Source organism: Gavia stellata, chromosome 3, assembly GCF_030936135.1.
Source record: "Gavia stellata isolate bGavSte3 chromosome 3, bGavSte3.hap2, whole genome shotgun sequence".
In the NCBI taxonomy this organism is placed as follows: domain Eukaryota; kingdom Metazoa; phylum Chordata; class Aves; order Gaviiformes; family Gaviidae; genus Gavia; species Gavia stellata.
In genome coordinates, this window is record NC_082596.1 from 31,946,594 (window position 1) to 31,970,487 (window position 23,894).

The following is a 23,894-nucleotide window of genomic DNA, read 5'->3' on the forward strand; positions in this document are numbered from 1 at the left end:
ATGTCAATAATGTTTTCTTAAATTTTGTATTTATTTTTGTGTAAATGAAAAGTATGTATTAAAATCAATAAATAATGAAAATGTAAACTTGAAGTGTATTAGTTCTCTGAAGGAAAGAAACACATTACATTATTGCAGCATCTTTTCTAGATCTGCAAGAACAGATTTCATTGAGTTTTGAATCCAGCACTGTCCATGCTCCAGGTCCACATTTCTTCTCTCCTGATAATAGTGTAACAACGTTTAGAAGGAAAGCTTTCTGAAGGAAAAGTAAATTCACACAGGTATCTTTCTTGTGTTTGTAAATCTCAGCATCATTGTGTGATTAGGTGGGGGATAAAAAGAGAACTTGAAATTATCCTTTTCTAATTCTTGGGTAAAAGAGGAAGAAATACGGTAAGAGAGGAAGAAATAGAAGCATAGCATTCAATAGCTTGCAGTTTCATCCTGTCGTTTCCGACCTTAGGTAAATCTCTATTGTTTTCTCTTCAACAGTCTGCAAGATGGACTTACTAAGTTTTAAAGCAGTTGTTGACAGTGATTGTACATAAAGAAGTTATACTTCTGGGTGCATAAGTATGACCTATAGAATTAATGGCTTTCTCAATCGTCAGTGTCTTGAAATTGTTTCGTGCTCATTAAGAAGATTGTTCAGAATATCAGTAGTTGATGTACTCCAGTTTTTGGATCTCTTTTGGTAGATTTCAAAGCTGGATTGTAAATTCAAAGCAACAGAGTGAGGAAGAACCACAAGATTATTTTTATCACAGTTACAGCTGGTTTGAATTACTGAAACGTAAAAACATGTAATGTTGCACACAAATATTAGGGCCAGCACTTGCCTAACCGTAAGTTCTGATGTTTAACCAAGGAGCTTTACTTCATCTTTCTTGAATGGGCCTGTCACAACCTAAACTCATTCTGCAGTGGCCTTGAGCCTGCCTCTGTTTAAGCTAGAGGAGTAGAACTCTTTCAAGACTAATCCCTCCAATTTGCTTTCATCTGTTTACAATTATTCAGACAACATTGTCCAATTGGGAGGAGCTGGAAAAGCAATCCTACAATGACAGGACAATGTATGAACGAGTGTAAAGAGGGCAGTGGAAGGCGCAAGCCTAAGCTGCATTTGCAAAGCTGTAGTGTGTTTCTACTGCTCTGTAGTGCTGTGCAGTGTGAATGAACTACTGAGGCAAACCTATTCATCAGATACTAAATAGGCTAGCAAGATTTTCAGCTGCAATCCACTGCAGCATGGACGGTGTGATCCATTGCTACTGAACTGACCCAGTGGCTTGTGATTAGGGCGCAGTATTTGGACAGAGAGGTAGAAATCTCTGTGTCCCACAGCCTGACTCACTGCTAGATCAGTGTGACTCACCTTTCAACAAGTTTGAAAATAGAAGAGCTACCTTTCTTTTTCAGACACAGGGCACTTACTTTCAGGCAACTATCTTCATGGGCTGTTCTCATGTTTGCAAGGATGTTCCAGCTTGTACGTGCACCATGACTGAACATACTTGGTACTGCCTGTAGGTGTAACCAGGCCATAGGGAGACTGAATGTCTACATTGTTCAAAAATGTCAATATGATGCATTTCAGGGACATTGTCCAGCCACTGCAGGACATACATAGAAGTGGGGAGGGCAGGGGGCATATGGCTAAGGAATATTGCTAGTCCTGTGAGAAACAGAGTTTTGGTTTGGAAAGCTGACATGAGGCAGAGGGGTGTGCTCAGACCTGCAAGTGGTCACCTGGGCATTCACAAATCTGGATTTGGTGTTTTGGCTCATTTAGTTACCACATTCACTAACTGAGAAAAACTGTCCAGGTTTTTCTCTAGTATGTGCTTGCCTAAAGGGAACCATTGTCCACTGGCTATAATGCTAGATTCTGGTTAATTTGTACCGGTTTGAAAACAAACTGGTAGCCATACATGACGTACCCATTCTAGGCACAGCTGCAAAAAAAGGAAAATCACAATGGAAGAGGAGTCTGCCTAGCATCTTTTTCAAAAGGTACTCTCCATTGGCAGAACAGTAATACGGTCTTGTTCAAGTGGCTTTAAAGTATCATAGTTATCGATACTACCAAGTAGTATACCTTTATAGCAACTTAGGAATATCTGTAGGATTATTATGTATTGAATGGGCTTGCATAAAAAACAAAAACATCTCAGTAAGCATGTCACTGTCGATTGTTCTTATTTTGCTTTACAGTACTCTCTACTGTAGTTTTAACATGACTTAGGTATTGATAAATGATTTTTCTGGATGTGGTGTGGATGTCACAAAAAGGAGGGTGCTTCTGGTTTCCATGAAGGAAAAGGTCTTCAGTAGCTAAATATTTTGGAAATCTTTGGTTCCTGGCAGCGGGAAGTATATGTGCATTTCTCCGCTTTGCCACGCCTATCTCTCCAACTCTTTGTCATCTCCCTTTCCAGCGCAAGAGGAACAGTTCCATTTTCCCTGGTTACTTCCTTTCCTCCCTTTCCTCTGCAATTGTCTATTCACCTTTGCATCTTAGGCTGCTGTGGTAAGGAATACGCAGTAAAAGGCCAACCATCATTGTGGGACAAGTGAGTTGGGGAAGAATCCCAAACTGAACTCGCTCCCCATGCTGTTGTTACTGAAGCAAGTGGAAAATGCTGCTATAGAACAGGGTAATTTTTTTTTTTTCAGCAGAAAATCCTCATTCTCTCCTTAACCCCTTCCTTTTACCCCTAATTTTTCTGTCCTAGCAGTTGCAGGGAAAATAATTAAAATAACATTTGTTGTGGATAGAGAGAAGATAGACTTGGGATGCAGGAAGTAAATCTTTGGGGATGTCTCACAGGTTTTACCAGCAAGGTTGCTTTCATCATTCGCCAGTTATTGCTAAGGGCTAGCAGCCTGTAAATGACAGTACAAATACAGCAAGTCACAGTTGATAAGACTCCAAAAAGTTCTCACATTCACTTTCATCTTATTCCAGGAATGTGTCTGGGATTGTGTATAGAAGCTCATTACACTTAGTTTTCAGAAACTGAGAAGCAAAACCAAATTAAGCTAGTCTGACAGATAAATAATTGGAGAGAGGTGAAACCTTTGTCCTAATCATCGACTCTAGGAACAAAACCAGAAACTTTCCCAAAGCTTCAGTATGTTGTGTAGCATAGACTTGTTTACATTTTCGCTGTTTAGACTTCAGCATATCTTTACTTAGCATATACAATTTTTTGTTTTTCTAAAGCTTATTATCTTAGCACATTTTCATAGGGAAAGTTAAACAACTGGATTTGGAAAAAAAAACCACCCAAAACACTTTGGAGGAGACATTTGAAACCATTGTCAATTTTACAGGCTTGCGTTTAGAAGTTGCTGATCTGTTTCACTTCAAAGTTAATAAATAAAATGTTAAACTCACTTCTAGTAGATGCAAAAAAAATGTATGCAAAGTTACTTAACTGAAAAGAGGAATCTGTCAAAAGAAATACTTAATGATTTTACAATAAACAGTACTTTCAGGTGAACTATTCACATAGGTAAATATCAAGCTTTTTGGTTGTTACATTTGTATAGTAATTTTAGAGAATGCACAAGGTCAGGGCTTCACAAACATTTTACTGCTGAGAATGGTCTTGGTAGCAGCTCCTAGCCTTGTTCCAGTTCAAATACTGCTACAAAATTGCCTGGCATATATTTGTGATATATGTAACACAGTTTGGAAAGGGTTTATTAACATCAAGAGCTCAATTTTGCTTGGATACGTGACCTGTTAGATCAGCTGGGCGATGCTCTAGCAAACAAGAAATAATACGTTGCCCTAGGAAAGAAGGCAGTAATTTCTCATCCTCTTACTTTCATCAGTTTCCTTTCATGTGTCTGTTTTAGAAAAGTATGTGCCCTGGAGTGCCATCAGTCTGTTTTGAAGACTCTTATCAATAGAACACCTCTGTTCATCTTGCTTATCAGGTGTCACATAAAAATATACCTCCTTGCAGCTCAGTTCTCCTCATAGTAGGCTCTTACATGAAATACAAAATTTCCTTTCAGCTGGAATGGAAATTGTGGTTTGGATTAGGGAAATTCTTCCACTTATAAGGAGAGAATTTCAGACATTTCTGTTTGGTTTACTTCTGCTGATTTTAGGATGCAGAATTTGAAATCCCCTTATAAAGCCTGTAAAACACTTGCTGTAATGTTAAGTATACTATTAACGATGTCAAAGAAGCCATTTTCCGTAATACTGGTGCAGTCTAATACAGCTTGCACTGAGGCATGTTTGGCAGCTTGCCTCAACAAAAACTGAATCATAGCCAAAGTGCCTCTTTCAATTGGCTGTAGGGTTTTAGTATAACCTTGTAGAGAATGACTTGCAAAATAATAAAAATGCACCTTATCATCTCTGCAGTTCTTTAATGAGTGTGAATGCTTTAAAAAAACAGGCTTATACGACTATTCCTGTTTACAAAAGGGGAAGGAGGAAACCTGAAAAGGCACAGTGACTTGTCCCACACAGCAGCGCCGCTGGGAATGGAAACCGTGTCTTCACTGATGTGGAAAGGACAAAACTACCCCTGTTTGGCCTTGAACAAGTGCCTAGTTTTGGGTTGGATTGGCATTGGGGAAAGAGGGTAAGGCTGCTTCTTTTGGTGATGTAGACATTTTACGATCATTTTAAGTCATAAAGCATACTACAACCCTTTCCTGTTTACAGTAGATCATCATTTTACATATGACAGTAAATTACATCAGTTGCAATTTGTGAATGCAAGACACCACCTCAGTGTTTTACCTTTAATTGATGAAAGACAATAGGGTCAAAAGACCACAGAAAAAGGATCACACTGGTATCAGTCAGTCTTGGAAAGGAAAGCTTTTTTTCCTCCGTATAACTTTAATTATAGTAACCTTGAAAATGCATCATTTGAACTGCAAATTGTTTTCAAAACTCTTTTGTTTGAAAGCTAGGGAGTTTTCTGGAAAATGTGTTTACTCTGTATTTTAAAAATATCGTTTGTCTCTGGTTACTGGTTTGGTATTATTCTAATTAGCAGAACTGTCAGCGGCAGGGGCTAGTGAGGGGGCAAAGGAAGCTGTTTCACAGGTATTGACAGTTTTTGAGGAAAAAAATGAAGGTGTAATGGAGAAGAGCCACATCTCTAAGAAACTTATTCAGTTTATTCTTTTTAAGCACTGTTAACTTGAATTGATTAAATGCTGTTTTACTTTGAGGGGACTGTAGCACATACATTCATGTTCTTTTTCACGGGCCTTCACACTTTTTTCCACAGGTTGAATAATGCAGTCTCGTTTTCAACAGTGGCGCCTTCAGCAGCTAAAAGCGCAGGTAAACGCCAATCGCGTGCTTCACGGGAGAGCGTTTACGGTATCTTCATCCTGCCACGCCCAATTATTAAAAAGAAGTCGACATTAAAGGCTCATTTCAACATCTTCAGTGTAATTTCGACGGCGCAGGCAGGGAGGCAGCCTCGCGCAACTACCGCTACCGCCCCGCCACGGCGAGCAGCCCCGCCCCTTTACCCCCAACTCACACCGCGCAGGCGCAGCGGCAGCCACCGATCAGCGCGAGGAGGAGGCGGGGTTAACGGCTTCGCCCCTGGCGCCTGCGCACTGGCGCGGCTGCGCGCCACAGTGAGGTCGCGAACAGCGGTGGAGGTGACAGCGGCGGAGGGCGGCAGCGGTGAGCCTCTTCCTCCGCCGCCATTTCGGGATGCCGTGAGGGGGATGCGCTGCTGCCCCGGGGGCTGTGCTGCTGCCCCGGGGGCTGTGTTGCCCTGCCATCGCTTGGGCCGGGCTGTGCCTGAGCGATGGCAGGGCCACACAGCTGCGGGGCGCCGCGGAGCGGGAGGGGCTCTCAACCCGGCCGGGCAATGTAGGCCGCCCTACAGCCCTTCCAGCCCAGGATCCAAATCTCTACTCTATTTCGGGATCCAAACCTCTACTCTGAATGCACGCCCTGAGCTTGTGCGACAAGCTTGTCACGGGGCATCCAGAGGGGACAAAACTAAGCTGGGTCAAAAAAGACCCTTCTTCCAGTAGGTGCTGGTGTTTAACTAGAATACGTGTTCTGGAGTTACTGGTTTGCTACATGAGTCTGTGCCGTTGTACTGGATGTCAGCGTACTTAAGTTCTACTAGTACTGCCAGTCTTTTCTGGATAACAGAGTAGCTTTATCTAGGGCAGTTCTGTGTCCTGATAAATTATTTCTGTGCTTATATAACAGAACCTGCACATTAAAGGCTATGATAAGTAAAGAACATTATTAACGTAACTGAAGCATCATGCCCTTTGCATTTTACCTAGCTTTTCTAGCCATCTCTACCTGTTTAGGACCAAGGCTTAAAGAGGCATGGACCATTAAATCAGGATGATTGGACTGGGGACTTGTGGGTCATGTTAATTGCACAGGTTTTTTATGTAATCTTTGTGAATCTGCAAGTGTTACAAAACTGTTACCCAGGTCATCACTTAAAGACTGAATCACTTAAGTAGGAAATACCCAGAAGGCTTCTGAAAGGCCTAGGGCTCAGAAATTAATCAGACTTCCAAAATTCAGAGCATCATTGTGTCATTGAATGAATTTGTGGTCTGTTGGGGGTGTATCAGAAATAACATATGATACACTGATTTGTATTTCACATTGTATGTACTTCACATGCTACTCACATGAAAGTAGAGATGCATAGAAGATAACATCTTGTATTGCATCATAATACTTAAGAATATAGAAGACACTTTTAAATGACTGTGAGATCTTGTAACCTTCTCATGTAGAATCAAAACCATTTTATATTTGTACTTGGAATAAACCCCTAGAGCAAAGCATGGAGGACTAAAATACAGGAAGGATAGATTTTGGGTTTAAGATTCTAGTCTTCTAACATAAGATATTCAAAGTCATTTAAACCATACTTAAAAATAGACTAAGCTGTATGTCAGCAGTCTTCTGCCATGAATTACAGTGAAGATCCTAGTATTTTTAAGCAAAAAAGCCCTGAGGTTTGCACTGTATTTGAGAATGTGCTTGTGTGTAACCACGCTATTGCTTTTCAAAGCCTTTATGTACATTGAGGTCAGTGTCTAAATGTGGAATCTTGAATATGTATGTGTCTTTCAAGACTGAGGGCCTGCACTAGTTAATGTTGTTATGTTATGCCTTTTTGATAATCACAAAATGTGGGGAGAAAAATCTGGTACCTTAGACTAAGCTTTTAATACTTTTTAAGTTATTCTATTTCAGAGTAAAGGATAGGACAAACTTCCATATTCCAGCAAGGAGAAAACAGTGCAGTCCAGAACAGGGGGAGTAGAAAATTAGAATTTGTTAAAAAAAATAGCCATAATAACTTTTGTGTTAATCTGTCCTTTTGTTAGGCTGTATATCTAAGAAAAAATGGCAGATCCTTGGCAAGAATGTATGGATTATGCAGTTGCTTTAGCAAGGAAAGCTGGGGAGGTAAGTATAAATTATTTATAAATAATAACATTATTTATTGAGTCTAGTATGTGTATAGCTTTTGAAGGAGTTTGATGTTGGATATTATTCTGAGGAGTATTTTGTCAAAAACATAAATTAGCAGAATCATTCAGTGATGTTTAAAATTGCAGTGTCTTTCATGTTTACAGCTTGGTTAATTTAAGAGAACAACTTTGCACTTTTCTTTGGACCAGGGTCTGATTAGAGACTAAGGAGTATCTTCTGTTCCTTAAACTTGATTTTAAAAAAATTAAAAATTCTGAATTGTGGTAAACAAAGAGCGTCTCTCTTTTTCCCCTTAAACTGCACCTGTCTACCTTATTATTTTACCACCTGAAAGCTGTTGATAGTCTTTCTTGCGAACACCTCAGTCAGCCTTATACAGTGGCTTGTTGTTGGCACAAGATACCATATCATGTTCTCTTCATGAAGACAGCTTTACTTGTATGAATAAGAAGCATCCCTTGCAGTGGCGGTACTTTGCCCATTTGTGATCTAAGATGGCTTAGAGCAAGAAAGAGTTTGCACATCTTGGCAGAGCCTCAGCATAAGAGGGGTTACCAAATGTTCAGTTCTTGGTAGTTCTGCTTGGTACATTTGAATGCTATTGCAGCCAGACAAGATGGCACATGTACTAATTCTGTCCCCTGGAGCTGCAGAATCTGTAGAACACTGGACTTGCAGTGACCTCATTAAAATCTTCCCTCAGAAAATCTTCCTAAGCTGTAGTAAGATAATTTTGTGGGCTGTGAGGCACGGATTCTTGCTTAAGCTGATTCTGATAGTTTTAAGATCATAAATGCAGGGTCTGGCTAAAAATAGCTGACTTAAGCTCAGGCTTAAGTGTTTCATTCAACTCTGGTATTTAAATTTATAAATCTAAAACTTGTCCTAACAAAATAGAGCTCAGTTTCATGTACCAGTGGATCTTCTTGTAGTACTTAGATTTAAGGTTATGTAAAAGTTTGTGCTGAGTAGGGACTGGAGATGGATGCAAGGGTAAGCCCCAGCTCCTGCAGTTAAATCCAGGTTTTGTCACTGCGTGTGTGTTTTGTATGTGCAGTAGAGAAAATTACAGTAAAAATGATGCTCAAATTTTTGGAAAACTAGTATTTTCTATACTGTTAATGGAGAAAGATTTTTTTTTCTTTTTTTTCTTTTCTTTTTTTTTCTTTTGTTAACAGATAATTCGTGGAGCGCTCAAAGAAGAAATATCTGTTATGACTAAAAGTTCACCGGTAGATCTAGTGACAGAAACTGATCAAAAAGTAGAAAACTTCATTATTTCTTTGATAAAAGAAAAGTATCCTTCTCACAGGTATGACTTCTTACCAATACACTTTTGGTAGAAGAAGGGGAGAGGTGACTGGAAGAAGAAAATGGAAAGTTTATGATTTTGCTTGGTAAAAGTTCATTATGATTGGCATGCTGGACAATTACAGAATTCTCCCTTACCCTCAATATATTAAGTACTTTAGAGTAGTAGTGGGTTGAAGACTTATGCTGAAAGTCACTTCCAGTTGAGCCAGCTGTAAATAACTTCTTGGTTATTTGTGTGGGAGAATCGAAGGTGGCCCCAAGATACCTGAAACCCAAATTTCTTGTCTGCTGTTGAAACTAGCATGCCTTCGCTGTCTGTGCTGGATGGGTCCCATGGTACTGAGGGTGCCTTTGGCAAATCTCATACAGTTTAAGAACATCAAACATCCTTAAAAGAAGACAGGATCTGCTGATTCTGCGTAACTGAAAGTCTGTCATACAAAATACTGATTTTTTTTTTTTTTTTTATTGCTCTTACCTTTTTTTTTCCCTCCCCTTGCCCCTCCTCCCCCCGAAATAAATTTATTCTTGAAGGGTGAATTGTATGTATTTTACTTACTTTTACTTACATGTGACTTTCTTTCTCATTTTGACATAATGGCTCAAGTTTAATACAGATTCCTTAAAGTGGGTTTGCTAATTTTTCTTTCTTTTTTTGGAGATTTTCTTATTGTAGCTTGTAGAAAAATAATAAATACACATAGAATTGGAACAACTGAGGTGATGCAAAATGTCAGTAACTAACCAGGTTAGTGTAAGCATACAGACTTGTGGAATGACCTTGAAATAACAGTTTCTGTGACATTGCTAAACATTTTAGACTATTTTAGCTTCTTTTTATATTAGATAATTGATATCACATTAGACATACTGGTGTTGAACTTCTTTCTAATGAATACTCATCCACCTAAATAACTATTCCGTCTCTCTCTTCGTGAAGATCCACTGCTTTTTGGAAACATGCTCGCTCTTTCTGAGCAATCATCGTCACTTCCATAGTTAATCGTGAAACTCCTAATCAATATTAAAGGGACCCAATTTGTTTACGCTCAGCAGTTCTCATTTTACATGTTTGTGGAGGAAAGCATGTGTTTGATGCATACTTTTCATAGGTTGAGTGATATGTGATAAATTTAACAACATGCAAAAGGCATAGGAGAGAATTCCACCCGCTTAGACTCATCCCAATAATTTTGCAGTTCAAAACAAATACTTTCATGAGCAGCAAAAATTGTGGAATTGTGGCACTGCGCCTTGTGTATCCCTTGGGTTTAGTATTATGGTTGAGCATGCGCTCTGCCATCTTCTTCAGGAGGAGCTCTGGTTTGGATTTCATCGCTTTACCGTGTAACCATTTTGTAATGCTTGTAATTTCTGTCATATTTGGGTTGAAATCAGACTACAAATTTAACAGTTACTGCAGTGGTCTAACCAGATGCATGTGACCACAAAGGCTTTCTTCAGTTAAAACACAAGCTAAAAAGTAGTGGTTTACAGCACAAATAAACTGAAAGGTGTAAATAGCTACAAGTATCTGGACCAAAATTTGATTATGCTGTTACTGGAAAAAATGATGAAAACTTCAATGTTCTGAATTCTAAATTCCAGTAATGGATATTAAAGTGTAAAGTTATTTTCCCCACATATTGTGCATATCTGTGACATCATAAATGTTGATGCAAGCTTGGTCAGATGTGGTTGGTGCTTTCCAGATAAATTGTGTATTTCACAGCTTTTTACATATGATCACTGTGGTACAAAAACCTGCATCTCACTTTAAGAATTTTAATTTCAAGGACAGTGTTGTGATTTAGAGATTTTAAACAATTTCTTTGTATCTTTTAAATGTGTTTGCTACTCTAGCTTCATTGGAGAAGAATCTGTTGCAGCTGGAGAGGGCAGCATTTTGACAGATAACCCCACATGGATTATAGACCCTATTGATGGAACTACCAACTTCGTACACAGGTCCCCTTTCATTTTTTTTATGTTAGCAACTTCAACTGATTACTTCTTTTCTTTCTCCAGTTCCATGACAGTAAGGTTTTTTCACTTTTAAAGTGCTTTAAAAGAGATACTATGAACTTGTAAATAGTTACAAATTGCTATTTGCATTTATGGAGAGCCATTGGGCAGTAATTGTAATCATTTTAGTATTTCTGTAAGTATTATAGTAGTCTTGCTCTGTAACCAACAGCAGTTTTTCCATGAAAGGCCCATGCTATATAGCAGGGGTCATCAGCCTTTGGCACAGGTGCCAGAGATAGGTGGGCAGATTTTAACAGTGAAGCAACAGGACTCGGAATTAGGAGTTGCAGCATCTTCAGAGAGGCGATAACAGCTCCAAGTACTGATTTCTAAGAAATTTCAAATTCTTTGAGATCTAGGAGCCACTACCATGAAAGCAAGCAGAGTATCAACAGTAATTGTCTAGTGGTATTTTGCACCAGGATGAGGAGGGGACTTTCAGTGGAATGTTGACTGCCTATTCCTTCTGTCTTTGAAACATGATAGATTTTGGCCCTGATGAGCTTTTCTGAATGTACTTGATTCCAATTTTGAAATGACTGATGCTGTGTGCGCCACAGCTTTAAACAGCTGCTGAATCCTGCTAAATAACATGTTCAAAAAGCTAGAAGGAAAGAACCCATTCTGATGGACTTACAGACTTAAAAGTCTGTGTTTTCTGCAGATAGTAATTACAGCCAATGTTTTGGAACTGCAAATTTTGAAGTGTAAAATAAAAAGTAATTGGTCGATCATTAAAAACTTAGACTGAGATGCAGCCCACCATGTCCTATATACTCCCACTGCCTTACTCTTCTCCTTGCATTTTCCTTCTCACTTCAGTATCTGTCTGTCTTGTTGCTTTGGTGGAGAAAGTACAGGTGGAGGGAGAGGTGACTTGCTTTCTTTTGATGAGACCATTTTGGCCAGCTTGTTCCTTCTGAGAAAGTTTAGTAGCATAGAGGCTTGCTGGTATTCTTTGGCTATAAAATGACAGTCCCTAAGCTGTAACAGGCTTAGTTTCAGTGGGTGGGAAAGTTTGTATTTTAAATGGTAATCGGTGTTGTTGGGTCTATTTTCATAGTAAATTGTGCAGGTTCCAGAAAGCTATTTCCTATATAGTCCCAAGTTTCTTTTTGAAATATACATTACATTTAACTGAACATTGTTTTTATTAAGGGTAAGTGTGGTAATGAAAGAAGCATAGTATCTCACTATAAATTAGTGAAATGTTTTGTTTTGTAGGTTTCCATTTGTGGCAGTTTCAATTGGCTTTGTTGTAAACAAAAAGGTATACTTTTTATTACTTAATATCTAATCAATCAAAACCAAATTAATTGCTTGTTGCTAGTTATACCTAAGATCTGTATTTTCACAGTAAATAGGAAGAAAGGGAAAAAAAAACCTCAAGGTATCTTTACTTTTTCTTGCAGATAGAATTTGGAATTGTGTATAGTTGTACAGAAGACAAGATGTATACTGCCAGAAAAGGAAAAGGTGCATTTTGCAATGGTCAAAAACTTCAAGTATCAGGCCAAGAAGGTAAGATGAACTGAGTAGCTTATTTCTAGTAATTATATTTGTTTTGCAAATGAGGCATCAGCAGTTTTAGGCCTGGATATATTTCTGTTTCTTAGCTCATAGTTTTGTTTTGCAAAGACAGGCTTTTTTTTGGCTATGGTTGCTCAGTTTTGAGGAACAGCTTTTATGTTCTCTGTGATGCATATAATATGCTTGTGATCTTTGCAAAATCAGGACTCGGCAATCGAAGATTTTATTCCCTGTGTGTTGTGTGTGTGTGTTTGTTTTTAATTCCTTGTATACCTATAATCCATCTGTGATTGTTCTTAGAGTTTGTAACAAATCTAGCAAACAATTCAACTTCTTCCAGGTGTGAACTAGTGGTTTAAATCAGTATGACTCTTGTATACTTACTACCCTATGTAAAGTAAAATCCACACTTGAAGTGGGACCTTTAAAGATCTGAGGACTGTTCTGATTTGTATAGCAATAGAATTTTATATGCACATTTGAACCAGATCATGCTTCGTTTGTTGTGTTTTATTTTTTCCTGCCATTTTCCATGTAAGAAGAGATTTTTATACAATCAATATATGGAATATTTATATTACGATACCTTACTTTTATTCAGTCTTGTAAGAAAGCAATGAAGTAAACTCTGCTAATTACTGTTCTTATATAAGTTGTACTGTTGGAAAAGTGAAGTTTTGTTTCTTTTTCCAGACATTACAAAATCCCTTTTAGTAACAGAATTGGGATCAAATCGTGATCCAGAGACTATAAAAATAATTCTTTCTAACATGGAAAGACTTCTCAGTATTCCTATTCACGGGTAGGATACTTCCTATTTTCTATATTTATTGATAGTGTTAAAATTGTAAGTATGTTAATATGATCATTTTAGGAAGGATTGGTTGCATTACATTTGACGCCTTAAATGTGAAATATGATTTCTGCAGAGAAACTCTTAAGTGTGTTTAACTTTTTCAAGCTGGGACGTATCTAAGAGAACCCTAGCAATCAATATTGAGAAGCGAAGCATGTTTGGTTTTGTAGGACTAGAAAGTATTGTATTTACTGGTTAAAAAAATGAAACACAATTCTGTGCTTGCCTTTTTTTTTTTTTTCCAGAAGCACACAAGGAGTAAAACTGGATAAATAGAAGCTATACTACATTTCTTATTTTTCTTTCCCTGTAGTAATGAAAATCTTTTTTTATATATATATCAGAAGACAAAAGTAGATCTCCTCTTCCTCTTTCAACACTATACAGTTTTTTTTTAATTTGTCCAAGTAGTTGAAGTTGTCCATAAACTGCTCTTATTTTGGTTATGTTCCCTGCTTCCTCTCCTTCAGATAAGCCAAAGCCTGTATTTCCACAAACCATTTTATGTCTAAAGGTGGTTTCAGTAGATAGTTTTTTGTTACTCAACCCTACTCATGTTTCTGATGTAAAACGGATTGTAGTTTTATGCTGATTCTCAGGATTCTATTTTTGACACTTAACATGTAGATTTTTTATGCTTTCATGAAGTCTTCTGATGTCATTAAAGAATATATGCTAAACTGTAAGTAGGGAGTACATTTTAGGTATGTTGTCAGTTCAGCTTTGGTATTCTATTTGTAAACAACAAGTGGAGATTGGAGTTGATTTAAGTTGCTTCTTGCAGTAACTTTAGCTGCTGTCAGTTAAAATTTACATTTTACTGATAATTGAAATAACTGCAATTATTTGTACAAGTCACACTTACTAAGTGCATCAACATTTCCAAAAGAACCTGGAATTTGTAACACAAGGGTTTTGATGAAGTTATCCAGACCAAATTTATGCTGTGTAATTTATTTTTTGTGATTACTGCTGTTAGGGTTTTTTGCAAGTCAGAGGTGCTTATTGAGCATCACCAGAGAAGCTGAAGTAACTGTTTTTTCAATGCTGAGAGTAGTGTACACTCTACTTGAATTCTTGTATTCAAAAAGCAAAGTAGAATATCTGTTATTGTTTCATGGGTAGATATCTTCCATAATATGTTTTAGGTTAAAAAGTTAAGATGTGTTTTCACTGTAAACCAAAATTGTTTAACAGAATTCATAAATGCAGTTTCTGGAAATTTGCTATATTTGGAGAGCTTTTCAAGCTACTTAAGCAAAACTTCATTCCCAATTTTTTATTTATTTCACTGCAGCAGTCCATCACATTTCCTCTAGCTCAGTTTGCTTTGCGTATGATGCTTCTGTGTTCTCTGTGCAGTGTACACAGACATTGTGACTTTCTTACAAACGGTTCTCAACTAAAAAAACAACTGTCTTCTGTAGGATTAGAGCCGTTGGTACAGCAGCTGTGAACATGTGCCTTGTGGCAACAGGTGGAGCTGATGCCTATTATGAAATGGGGATTCACTGCTGGGATATGGCAGGGGCTGGAATTATTATTACTGAAGCAGGTGGAGTACTGCTAGATGTATCAGGTAAATACACGGGCTTGCATGATACTCTTTTGTCCTTTAAAATAGCTTATTTGGGAACAAAACATAGCTGAAATGAGAAGGCAAAGAGGTTTTGCAGTCCTCTTTCCAAGTTACCACTACTGAACAGAGTTCCCATGCAGTTAATAGACAAAGAGAGAGTCAATTTTATGTTCTTAAGCTACAAGACAACCTTTACTCCCTTAGCTGAGCACCTGGAAGGGTGAAAAAAGACAGTAAACATACACTGAAGAGAATTTAAATGTAGCTCACATGAGATACCTGTTGTGTTAAATGCATTTTTATCCAGGGGCAAAACTTGGTCCTAAATAGTAATACATCTTTACACTTGATTTTTTTCAATGCTCATTTTCTTACCAACTTTTAATTTTCTCCAGACACAAGCTAGTTACTTTGCTTGCTTTGATTTCTAGGTGGACCATTTGATTTGATGTCTCGAAGAATAATTGCAGCAAGTAGTCGAGCTATAGGAGAGAGAATAGCCAAAGCACTTCAAATAATTCCTCTGAAAAGGGATGATGCAACTAACTGAATACCAAAACTACCCTTTAAATGTAATTGTATAATGTTGTCTCATACTCCCATGTGGTCGTTGTTCTACACCTTGAACCTGATAAAAAGATAGATAAATAGATGGTAGTCTTTCAGTACTGGTGTGACTACTAAGTAGTGTTTTGAGATTGGACCAACATTCTAAGTAAACTTTTACTGTTACATATTTCATTTAACATCACAATTACATAAAGATCTATACAAAGAAGCAGATATATACAACTAATTGGGTTTCTCCATGGATGAGTGTGTTTCAAAGTCTAAGGACTCATTAAAATCCAAGAGAGTTTTCAGTAACTCAGCTGGTGAAAAAATAATCCCATAGTCCAGATTTTTTTACCTAATTTTCTGTAAGTTCTGAAAGCAGTGACCAACCAGGATCAGGTTTCCATGGTGTTACAGAGTGTACAGGCACAAAAGAAGCTACATACCTAAACCTAAAGGGTTTATAAATTTAAGAAATATTAGTAATTTCATTCTTGGTGTCAATTGTTCTAAACTTTGAAAACTATACTGGTTGTTTGAATTTTTGTATTTAAGATTGTTAAAAGTATCAGTGTACTGTTCAAATAATTAATGCACTTTAAAAGAAAAACATTTAACATGGATCAGTTTTTAGAAGGATTTTTCCCTGTCTGAAGTTTCCTAAAGAAAGCTGTCTCATTGGTGGTCCAGTCAAGACACAGCAATGCTTTGGAAAACCTGACTTTTTGTACTGCTGTCCCACTATTTTTATTTTGGAAAATGGTGTTCTCTGTCTTGAAGTTTCAACAGATCTCTTATTATAAATTTCGGTCTTTTATGTCAGTTGATTTTTGCAGAGTTTGCAGAAATATTTAATTTGAAATTGTATCTCATTCCAGATGATTAACGTTAATGAGATCAGCATCCTATTTAAAGGTCTGGTTAAAAAGCCAGACTTACATTATTTTTACTTTTTAAATTCCCATTGACAAGGATAGAAACTTTTTGAGCATTTCACTGTAGCTTTATTGCTGAAAATGATGTGGGATCATCATTATTTCTTGCGAAGTATGTCTACTGTACCATTTGTATGGCTTTTGTATAACAATTTCTGCATAACTTTTTTAAACTGATTTACTTGTGAAATGGAGACATGTCTAAAAAATACTTGAGATGGGAGAATGCGTTCGAAATAAACATACATTAGCAGCAGCAGCTTCAGATGTGCTTCCTTTCTTAATGTTCATCAGAGGACAATGCTGGGTCCCAACAAGCTGGATTTGTGGGCTTCAAACTTTCTCTGAGTTGAACACTTTCTCTTCTTGGCCTCTGATGTACACAGATCATAAACTGTTGTGCCTTTAGATAGGTGGAATTATGAATACAACTGCAGTAGGTTTTTAGAGTGAATATTCCAACACCTTCCACTAAGATCATGGTGCATTAATCATCTCCAACCTCAGAGCCCAAACTTTACGGATTATCTTGCCTGTGATTTGTTTTGGAGGCCCATCAGGTGGTTGAAACATGTAGCTTTCTCACTGTTAGGTTTCCTAATAATGCTCTTTGAGGAAGAATTTATATGAATTTCCCACCTTGGCCCTCTCACTCTATTTGTGTTGGAGGCCAGCCTAATTTTTTTTTTACTCTATAAATGGCAGCTTTTATCAATTGTTTGCTTTCTCTTCAATTTCAGTCTCCCTTTCAGGGGGATCAGAAATCCCTGTTGTTTGCTACTTTGCTAAGCATTATCTTCTCAGATAACTCTTCATCTAATATGTGGCCACTTCTTTCGTCATGTGAAAGGACACCGAAATGTAATTATTAAGTTTAAAGGCATTTTCTTTTTGGTTCTGTGCTAGCCTGCTATTTTGGCAAATTTTTGTAGTAAGTGTTTTTTGTAGTAAAACAGAGAAGTCATTATTACTGTGTAATCAAAATGCTTTTGAGAGGTTATGTATGAGAGGTTCAAAACAATAAAATACTTGGTTTTGTTGCTTTGAAAGATGGAGTGACTGAGATAATCATCTTAGATTTTTTTTATAATTTAAAATAAAGTTATATATTTACAAGATACTTCTGCTGGGCAATGACACAGTTGGAAAGGAAAACCACATACCACAGATTGAACAGATAAACTGTCAAATTAAGATTGTGACAATTACTCATGAAGACATCAACATTCCAGTATACAGGAAGCTTTATTACATAGCATTTCAGTGAACAACTCCTGACTTCAGCTGGCAAATTCTGCTATGGTTTGAATCTCAACTCTGAGTGAAGAACACTCAAAACTTATAAGTGCAAGAAGGAGGAGATCAGGCAGACAGATTCAGCAACTGGAGCAAGTGAAAAATTCCAAGAAATACTACTGGAAATTAAAGAACCATATAGGCAAATTTAACCAGTCCCTTCACCTTTACTTTGAGAATTTGACTGAATGGTCAACATCATCACTACAGTTGCTACAGAGCCTACTGCTATTCTTAACAAAGGTCTTCAGAGTAGGGGGTACTGATTTTTAGCCTGAGACTAAAACAATCAGTACTACAAAATAGGTAATACTGATTTTTAGCACTGACGTGTATGAAAAAGGGGAGGTAGCCTTAGTCTGCCATCCTGGCTATCATCCCTGTGGACTAGCCTTCTCCATTTATTGATTTGCTGATGGTTTGTGATTGTTTTCTATGACAACCTGCAAAGCTTTGCTCCTTCTTCAAAGCAGGGTGTTCCAGTAGATGCAGTCCTTCAGAGCTTTTCCCAGCATGAACTACTGCCAAAGACAAAGTCATAAAAGGCTTCAGGGTTTTGTCCAGCTCTGTTAAACACCCCTGCAGAAAACCCTTTCCCTGCCCCCCCCTCCCCCAATGAAATACGGACTATTCCTTGTAATACTTGTGGCCCAAAGCTATGGTTTTAATTCTGCATAGCTTAAATCCTAGGTGTGAACTAGACATTCTGACTAGATCTAAAAAGTCAACCTGTGACCTCTGTATGAAGCAATTTAAGTAAGGGAGATCTCTCTCTTTTTCTGAGCTTCTTCCCACCCTCTTAAAGCCAGCTGCTCATCATCTCTATTCATTACCTGTGAGTGAAGTAATTGCTTCACAAGTCTGATCCTGTTGCTAAAGTGCTGACAGGCAACTTTCCAACAGCACATTGTTTTTGGATCTACAGCAGTTGGCATGGCTTCCTTTGTTTGCACAAACTCTAGGCATCAGAAGGATGTTGTCAGTCAAGTGACACTTCAACAGTCTCTGCCAGAATCGGAGTCAGACGGATGTCCCGGACAACATAATCCAGTCGATCTCTGGATTACTGCTTGTCCTGCACCAAAAGTGACAGTGAATGTAGTCTGTCACATCACATTGTACAATCTTCAAACAAAGATACACAGCTTCTCAAAGGTCAGCAGGAGCTTCTGAAATGTCCTCTGTGCCTGCTATCCGCTGTCTGCCAGCTACAACAACAGAGCAAACAAAATCTGCCGCGCTTCAAAGCCATGTGCAACATCTGGAACAAACAAACTGGAAGAATGTGCTCAGGTGAGAGCACATTATGCCACTGTATTAAAGAGCTACAAACTCTTGCCTGTTTGAGAAGGATGGATTAGATCTCCCACAGTAGACCAGAAATAATTTCCTAGCACAATTCAAGCTAGTAAGATGTTAAAAATAATGGTGTATGTACATCCTGTTCCAGAAGCTTGTAGCTTATGCTGATGACTGCTGCAGTAGCTTGAGTTTATACATTGTGTGTTGTACTTACTCTTTGTTTGCACAGTTGCAGTGACCATTTTTACACTGAGATCATTCTCTCTGCACCAATGGTGCTTTACTTAGGAATCAGGCCTTCTGTACACCCATTTAAATGAAAGGAAAAGAAGCCCAAAATACAACAGCAGTAAGGAAGAACAGAAGCCCACCCCCTTTTGACGCAGTGGAAGATCAAGGTTTATGATTTGTTATGCCTGTCCTTAGCTCAGTAGAGACCACAGTTACAACCATGTAAAGCAGTTAATTCGGAGGAAGTGATGCTACCTCAAATACTTGAGAACTGATTTCATTGCAACTCTTCCTCAACTTCCTGTGTTAAATCTTCCTCCTCTGCTGTCCCTTGGAGAGGTGGTTCTGTAGTATTTATCCTGCCTGCGTACACTGGCGGAGTTCAGTCTCGGAGAAGATGCATGCAGACTGGAAACAAGCCGTGCACCTCATCATGCCTGACAAAACACTAGATGGCAGCCGGAGCCGGGAAAACACCAGAAAGCCCAGGGTTCCTTTTTTTATAGCTAAGATTCCATTCCCCACTCCTCCCTCCCACCCTCCTTCTGCTCTCGGTAATTATTGTTGGGTACAACTAAGAGCATATCTGAGAATTATTCAAAAGAATTATACCACAATTTTTTGAGGACTTGGGCTCCGTGACTTGACAAGAAATTTGAAACAGGGCTTGTGTCAGCAGCGTTAACATTCCCTCCTTTTCAATGCGAGTATATTGAAGATTGTGGTATCTATCACAAGAACATAAATCTGAATTCTAAAATAAGATAAAAACTGTGCAAATGATCAGATTATACTGCATTTAAGGCTGTAGTCATTTCACCTAGATTTTTGCTGTCATAGATTAGGACATGGCTTTTAGAAGCCTTTTATTGAACCTACCAGATAATCTTCTTGGCAAGCATGCAGATACAACAGCCTTGGGATCACAAACCCAGACACAAATGAGCAGCTTTTTATGATCTCAGAGATGCAACTCTTATTTTTCCAAAGAGCGCACAAGCCCTGTAGCAACTATTTTACCTCCAAATGTGTTGTGATGATGTAAAGGAGCTTTACCAGCTGCATCTGCATTGTCACTATACATCACATAGTCACTATCGAGACTATATTTTTCAGAACTTGTTCAAGCATGGATAGGTAACTCATCCCCCGTAAAAAGTTTCTCTGTATATGTGACCTTGCCCAGGCAGGTAGTGGCCTAGAAATTAAGTGCCAATGCATTACTGACTAAAGGTTCGCTATTTATGTCAACGTGGCTAGTTAAGGATTGCCTCAACAGTGTTCTCGCGAAAAGACTTTCCTGCCCTCCCTGTAACACATCGGAGATGCCCTGCTAGAGCATACCATCCAAGACATGCCCGGCATTAGCACACCTCCAAGCACATCTGCACAGGTTGTGGGGCAGGCCCCAAGGCACTCTGTTTCTTAATAGCGAGTAGCAAAAGGAGATGTATGTCCTGGAGTGTCTGTAATGCACTTTCAGTACAGGTTGGGGTGTCTCAAAATGAGCAAGGTGTGGCATCAGCATGATGTAACTCTCTTCTACTGGGTCTTCTCTATGGTGTTGCAAGACAGCTACACTCTCCTTCCTCCAGCTATCCTCAGTTGCAAATTGCCCTTTGGACAAGAGAAAAGCTCCAAATGCTGTTTCTGGCAATGGGGACCTTGGCTGAGAACAAATAGCTGCAGAAAGAGAGTCCCAGCTGAGGGGATGTGTCGACCTGGGGAATGCATGGGGTGTGTGATCTTGGGGAAGGTAGGAGAGGGGCTGGCCAAGAGAAGGCCAACAGCAGCAGGTAGCTGCAAAAGGGACAAGAGGTCCTAGTTTGGGACCAGCTTATATTAGTACCTACAGGGAATTTTTCAAGTTTTAAAAAGGTCATTCTTTTCCAGCTCTCACAATGAGCAGGCAGGGTGTCATCTATATAGATTTCTATATAGCCATTTAGAAACCCTTTGGAGAGATTTTCAATGTTCTGTAGCTTTTCCAGAATAAAAATGTTAATTCAGGTCTATGAGTTCATCAGGATGACCTTATGCATTATTAATGGCAGAAACCTCCACATCACTGGATGTTTGCATTGGCCTCATGTAGGCAAACAGCTAAAAAATACTTATTATTTTCACCTCACTACTGAAAGCTAAAAATAATAAAACAACCCTTTATTTCTGCTTCATTATACTTGAAATTGTGATTGCAGTTCTGAACAGTCCTCTAGCAAAACACATTTAAAAGGGAATAATGGTTAATGTTATTAGAAATTCCTGTTTCAATATTTATTCAGGTGTAATTAGCAAAGTATTAGCTGTGTAAAAGTAAATTGTATCCCACTTCATCTGTGCACCTTGTTCAGCTCACTATGTTGAAATGGAATTCATAATGACAAACTGTCATAGCAGGGGGAGGTTAAAAGCTTTTCTTCTCTAGGCACTTAGGTCTTAATAGCAGTTTCCACCGAAAGGAAGTGCAAACCCAGACATAATGATTCCCAGCAACAGTCATTTGTGTATCTGACACTGAAAAACGCTGCTATTCAGTCAGCCGAGTCAATTAACAGAGAAAGGTTTTCCACTAGTGCACACTCCTGTTCAGTTATTTTCTCACTTCTTTTATTTCAATATTGTGTAAAATTAATAACTAGTAGACTCTATCAGAAGTATTTCTTTCTGCCGCTTGTGTACCTGCCAACTACTAAGCCTAATACTTGAAATTTTAGGAAATGCCAGTCCAACTCTATACTCAAGTTAGTCCCTCTAGTTCAGCAGGCTCTGTTACTAGTATTTATTTCTTCTTCTTCCTGAAGTTTTCTTTGCAATCTTCAATGCACCTCAACTGAAGTCCTGCTGATTATGTCCCCATGGGAATCTAGAACAGAGAGTTGATTGCCTAGTTTTCCTGTGTAATAAACATGGAGAAATAGGGAGTCCTCAAAACAGAGCACTCTTCAGCTGGAAGTTCTTCATCAGTAGGCAAAGCATGGCAATATGTCTTGAATACTATTCGTAGCGGAAATTTAAAACCAGATCTCAAAAAAGGTTGTAGCGGAGACTGAAGTCACCAGTGAAATGAAATTCACTGAGAGTTGTTAAATGTAAATCACATCTGGCTCAGGAAGTTCTTGAGCTGACAGTGGCTGATAGCTAGGAGTGTACGGGATGTGTGTGTGTGCGTGTGTGGTTCTCCTGTTCTTATTGTGGTGCTGGAGCAGCAACTGCTTTTTTGCATGGCCAGAGACAAAGGTGCCTGTGTTGTGCAGGAGATAGAGTGCACTCACAGATCACAGGAGTCCACATTTAGCTCCTTCTCTGCTTGAGGAGACTCAGACCTCCATTCTTGGAGAGTCTCCTAACTACTAAAGAAGAATTTGAGGTTTGTTGGATTAGAGAGCAAGCAAGCAAGGCTGTAGGGGTGTAGTTTGCTGGCTAGGCTGCACACCTGGACATGAAATGGAGAGTCTTTAGTTCTAGTTCCTAGTCCAAGAACTGTTGGACTAGGAAGAAATTTTTGGAATAATTTTGAAAGAATTACAGACAAAATGTACAAACAATGGGAAAGCAGAGAGAGAAATCGCAGGTTCCTTCCCTCTCTCAGTAAGAGCCCTCTTCACTGGAGTGCTGATTTCTTTAGGCTAGGATACCCTCCTCTCTTCCCCTTCAGAGTGACACAGCTTCAGTAATTGCAAAAAAAGATCATAGAAGTTCAGCCCGGTTTTTAAACTTCAAAAGAAGCTGGTGGCCACAACTGTGTTTTCTGTAGAGTCTGGTCCTGGTGCCGCCTAGAAAATATGCAGGGAGTACTTCTGGACAGAGTCCCTCAAGAAGCTTAGTGTGATTTTTGGTCTTAGATAGGTAAAATATTTGCCAAATCGGGGTGTCCAAGATGTTCAGCACTGGCAGTACTAGGACATTCTGGGCATTTGCAGAGTTGCACCCTCTGGGCACCTGGGGAATTCTGAAGACAAATAATGCAGTAATAAGAGAGATTAGGTGCCTCCAGTGGGAACTAGATCTGTGGGGTAATGAATGTGGAGACCTACACACCTACATTTCACCATGCTGCAGATGCTTCAGCACCTTCTCTGTCTACAGCCATCACTGCTGGGTGTCTGGTACCAGTGGGGGGGCTCCGATCCCCGGGTTTGAATGGGACACGGCCAACCGCACCCAGTCAGTACCTCCTTGATGTCCCACTGTCATCTGCACTCCTAGAAAACAGATGCTATGGGAAAATTCAATAATTATATTGTTCCTGAGAAATGAGAAGCCACGACAGACTTCTTTCCTTCCGCATACAGGGAAAGGAAAGTACAATATACGGAACAAACACGCAATACAAAAGCCAACATTTCCCAGTCACTGGCATGCAAGTAACGCAAGATACAGACTTGTTATAGAGGATTAGTATAACCTTGGCAGTTGTGTGGAGATTTTTGAGGGTTTTTTTCTCCTATTTCTCCATTCTCATGTGGTTACCTGTTCACTGAGAATTAGAATGAAACCATTTCTGGAATAATCCTGACTTAATGGGAGATTTGGCATTCACTTCAGCAGCACAGGATCAGATCTGCAGTCGGATTCGGCAAAGACATTTGTACATATCTAACTGAAGAACGTACTCCCTGATTACAGTGACATGGTTCAACTGCTTGAGTATGCGCACGTGCATTTAACAGACTACCCGTATTAAATCTGTCAGGTATGTCTTATTTAGCTTGTATTCTGTGGTAACAAGTCTGAGTGAATACCTGGAAAACGAAATGAACAGTAAAACCAGTTACTTCC

At 38.8% G+C, this 23,894-nt stretch overlaps 1 protein-coding gene across 2 annotated transcripts; it reads left to right on the forward strand.

Annotated features, from left to right (window-relative positions):
- Nucleotides 1-5,665: 5,665 nt before the first annotated feature.
- Nucleotides 5,666-16,548, forward strand: IMPA1 (inositol monophosphatase 1). 2 transcript variants are annotated; one of them, XM_059836150.1, is made up of 9 exons: nt 5,666-5,683; nt 7,392-7,459; nt 8,665-8,798; nt 10,664-10,768; nt 12,053-12,098; nt 12,241-12,349; nt 13,052-13,160; nt 14,642-14,793; nt 15,225-16,548. In XM_059836150.1, exons 2-9 carry the CDS (start codon nt 7,397-7,399, stop codon nt 15,341-15,343), a joined length of 837 nt encoding a protein of 278 aa, XP_059692133.1. In that variant the 5' UTR covers nt 5,666-5,683; nt 7,392-7,396; the 3' UTR covers nt 15,344-16,548. The 2 variants fall into 2 exon arrangements, with proteins under 2 accessions (XP_059692133.1, XP_059692134.1); XM_059836151.1 differs by lacking the exons at nt 5,666-5,683; nt 13,052-13,160; nt 15,225-16,548 and having other exon boundaries at nt 7,360-7,459; nt 14,642-14,718.
- Nucleotides 16,549-23,894: the final 7,346 nt, after the last annotated feature.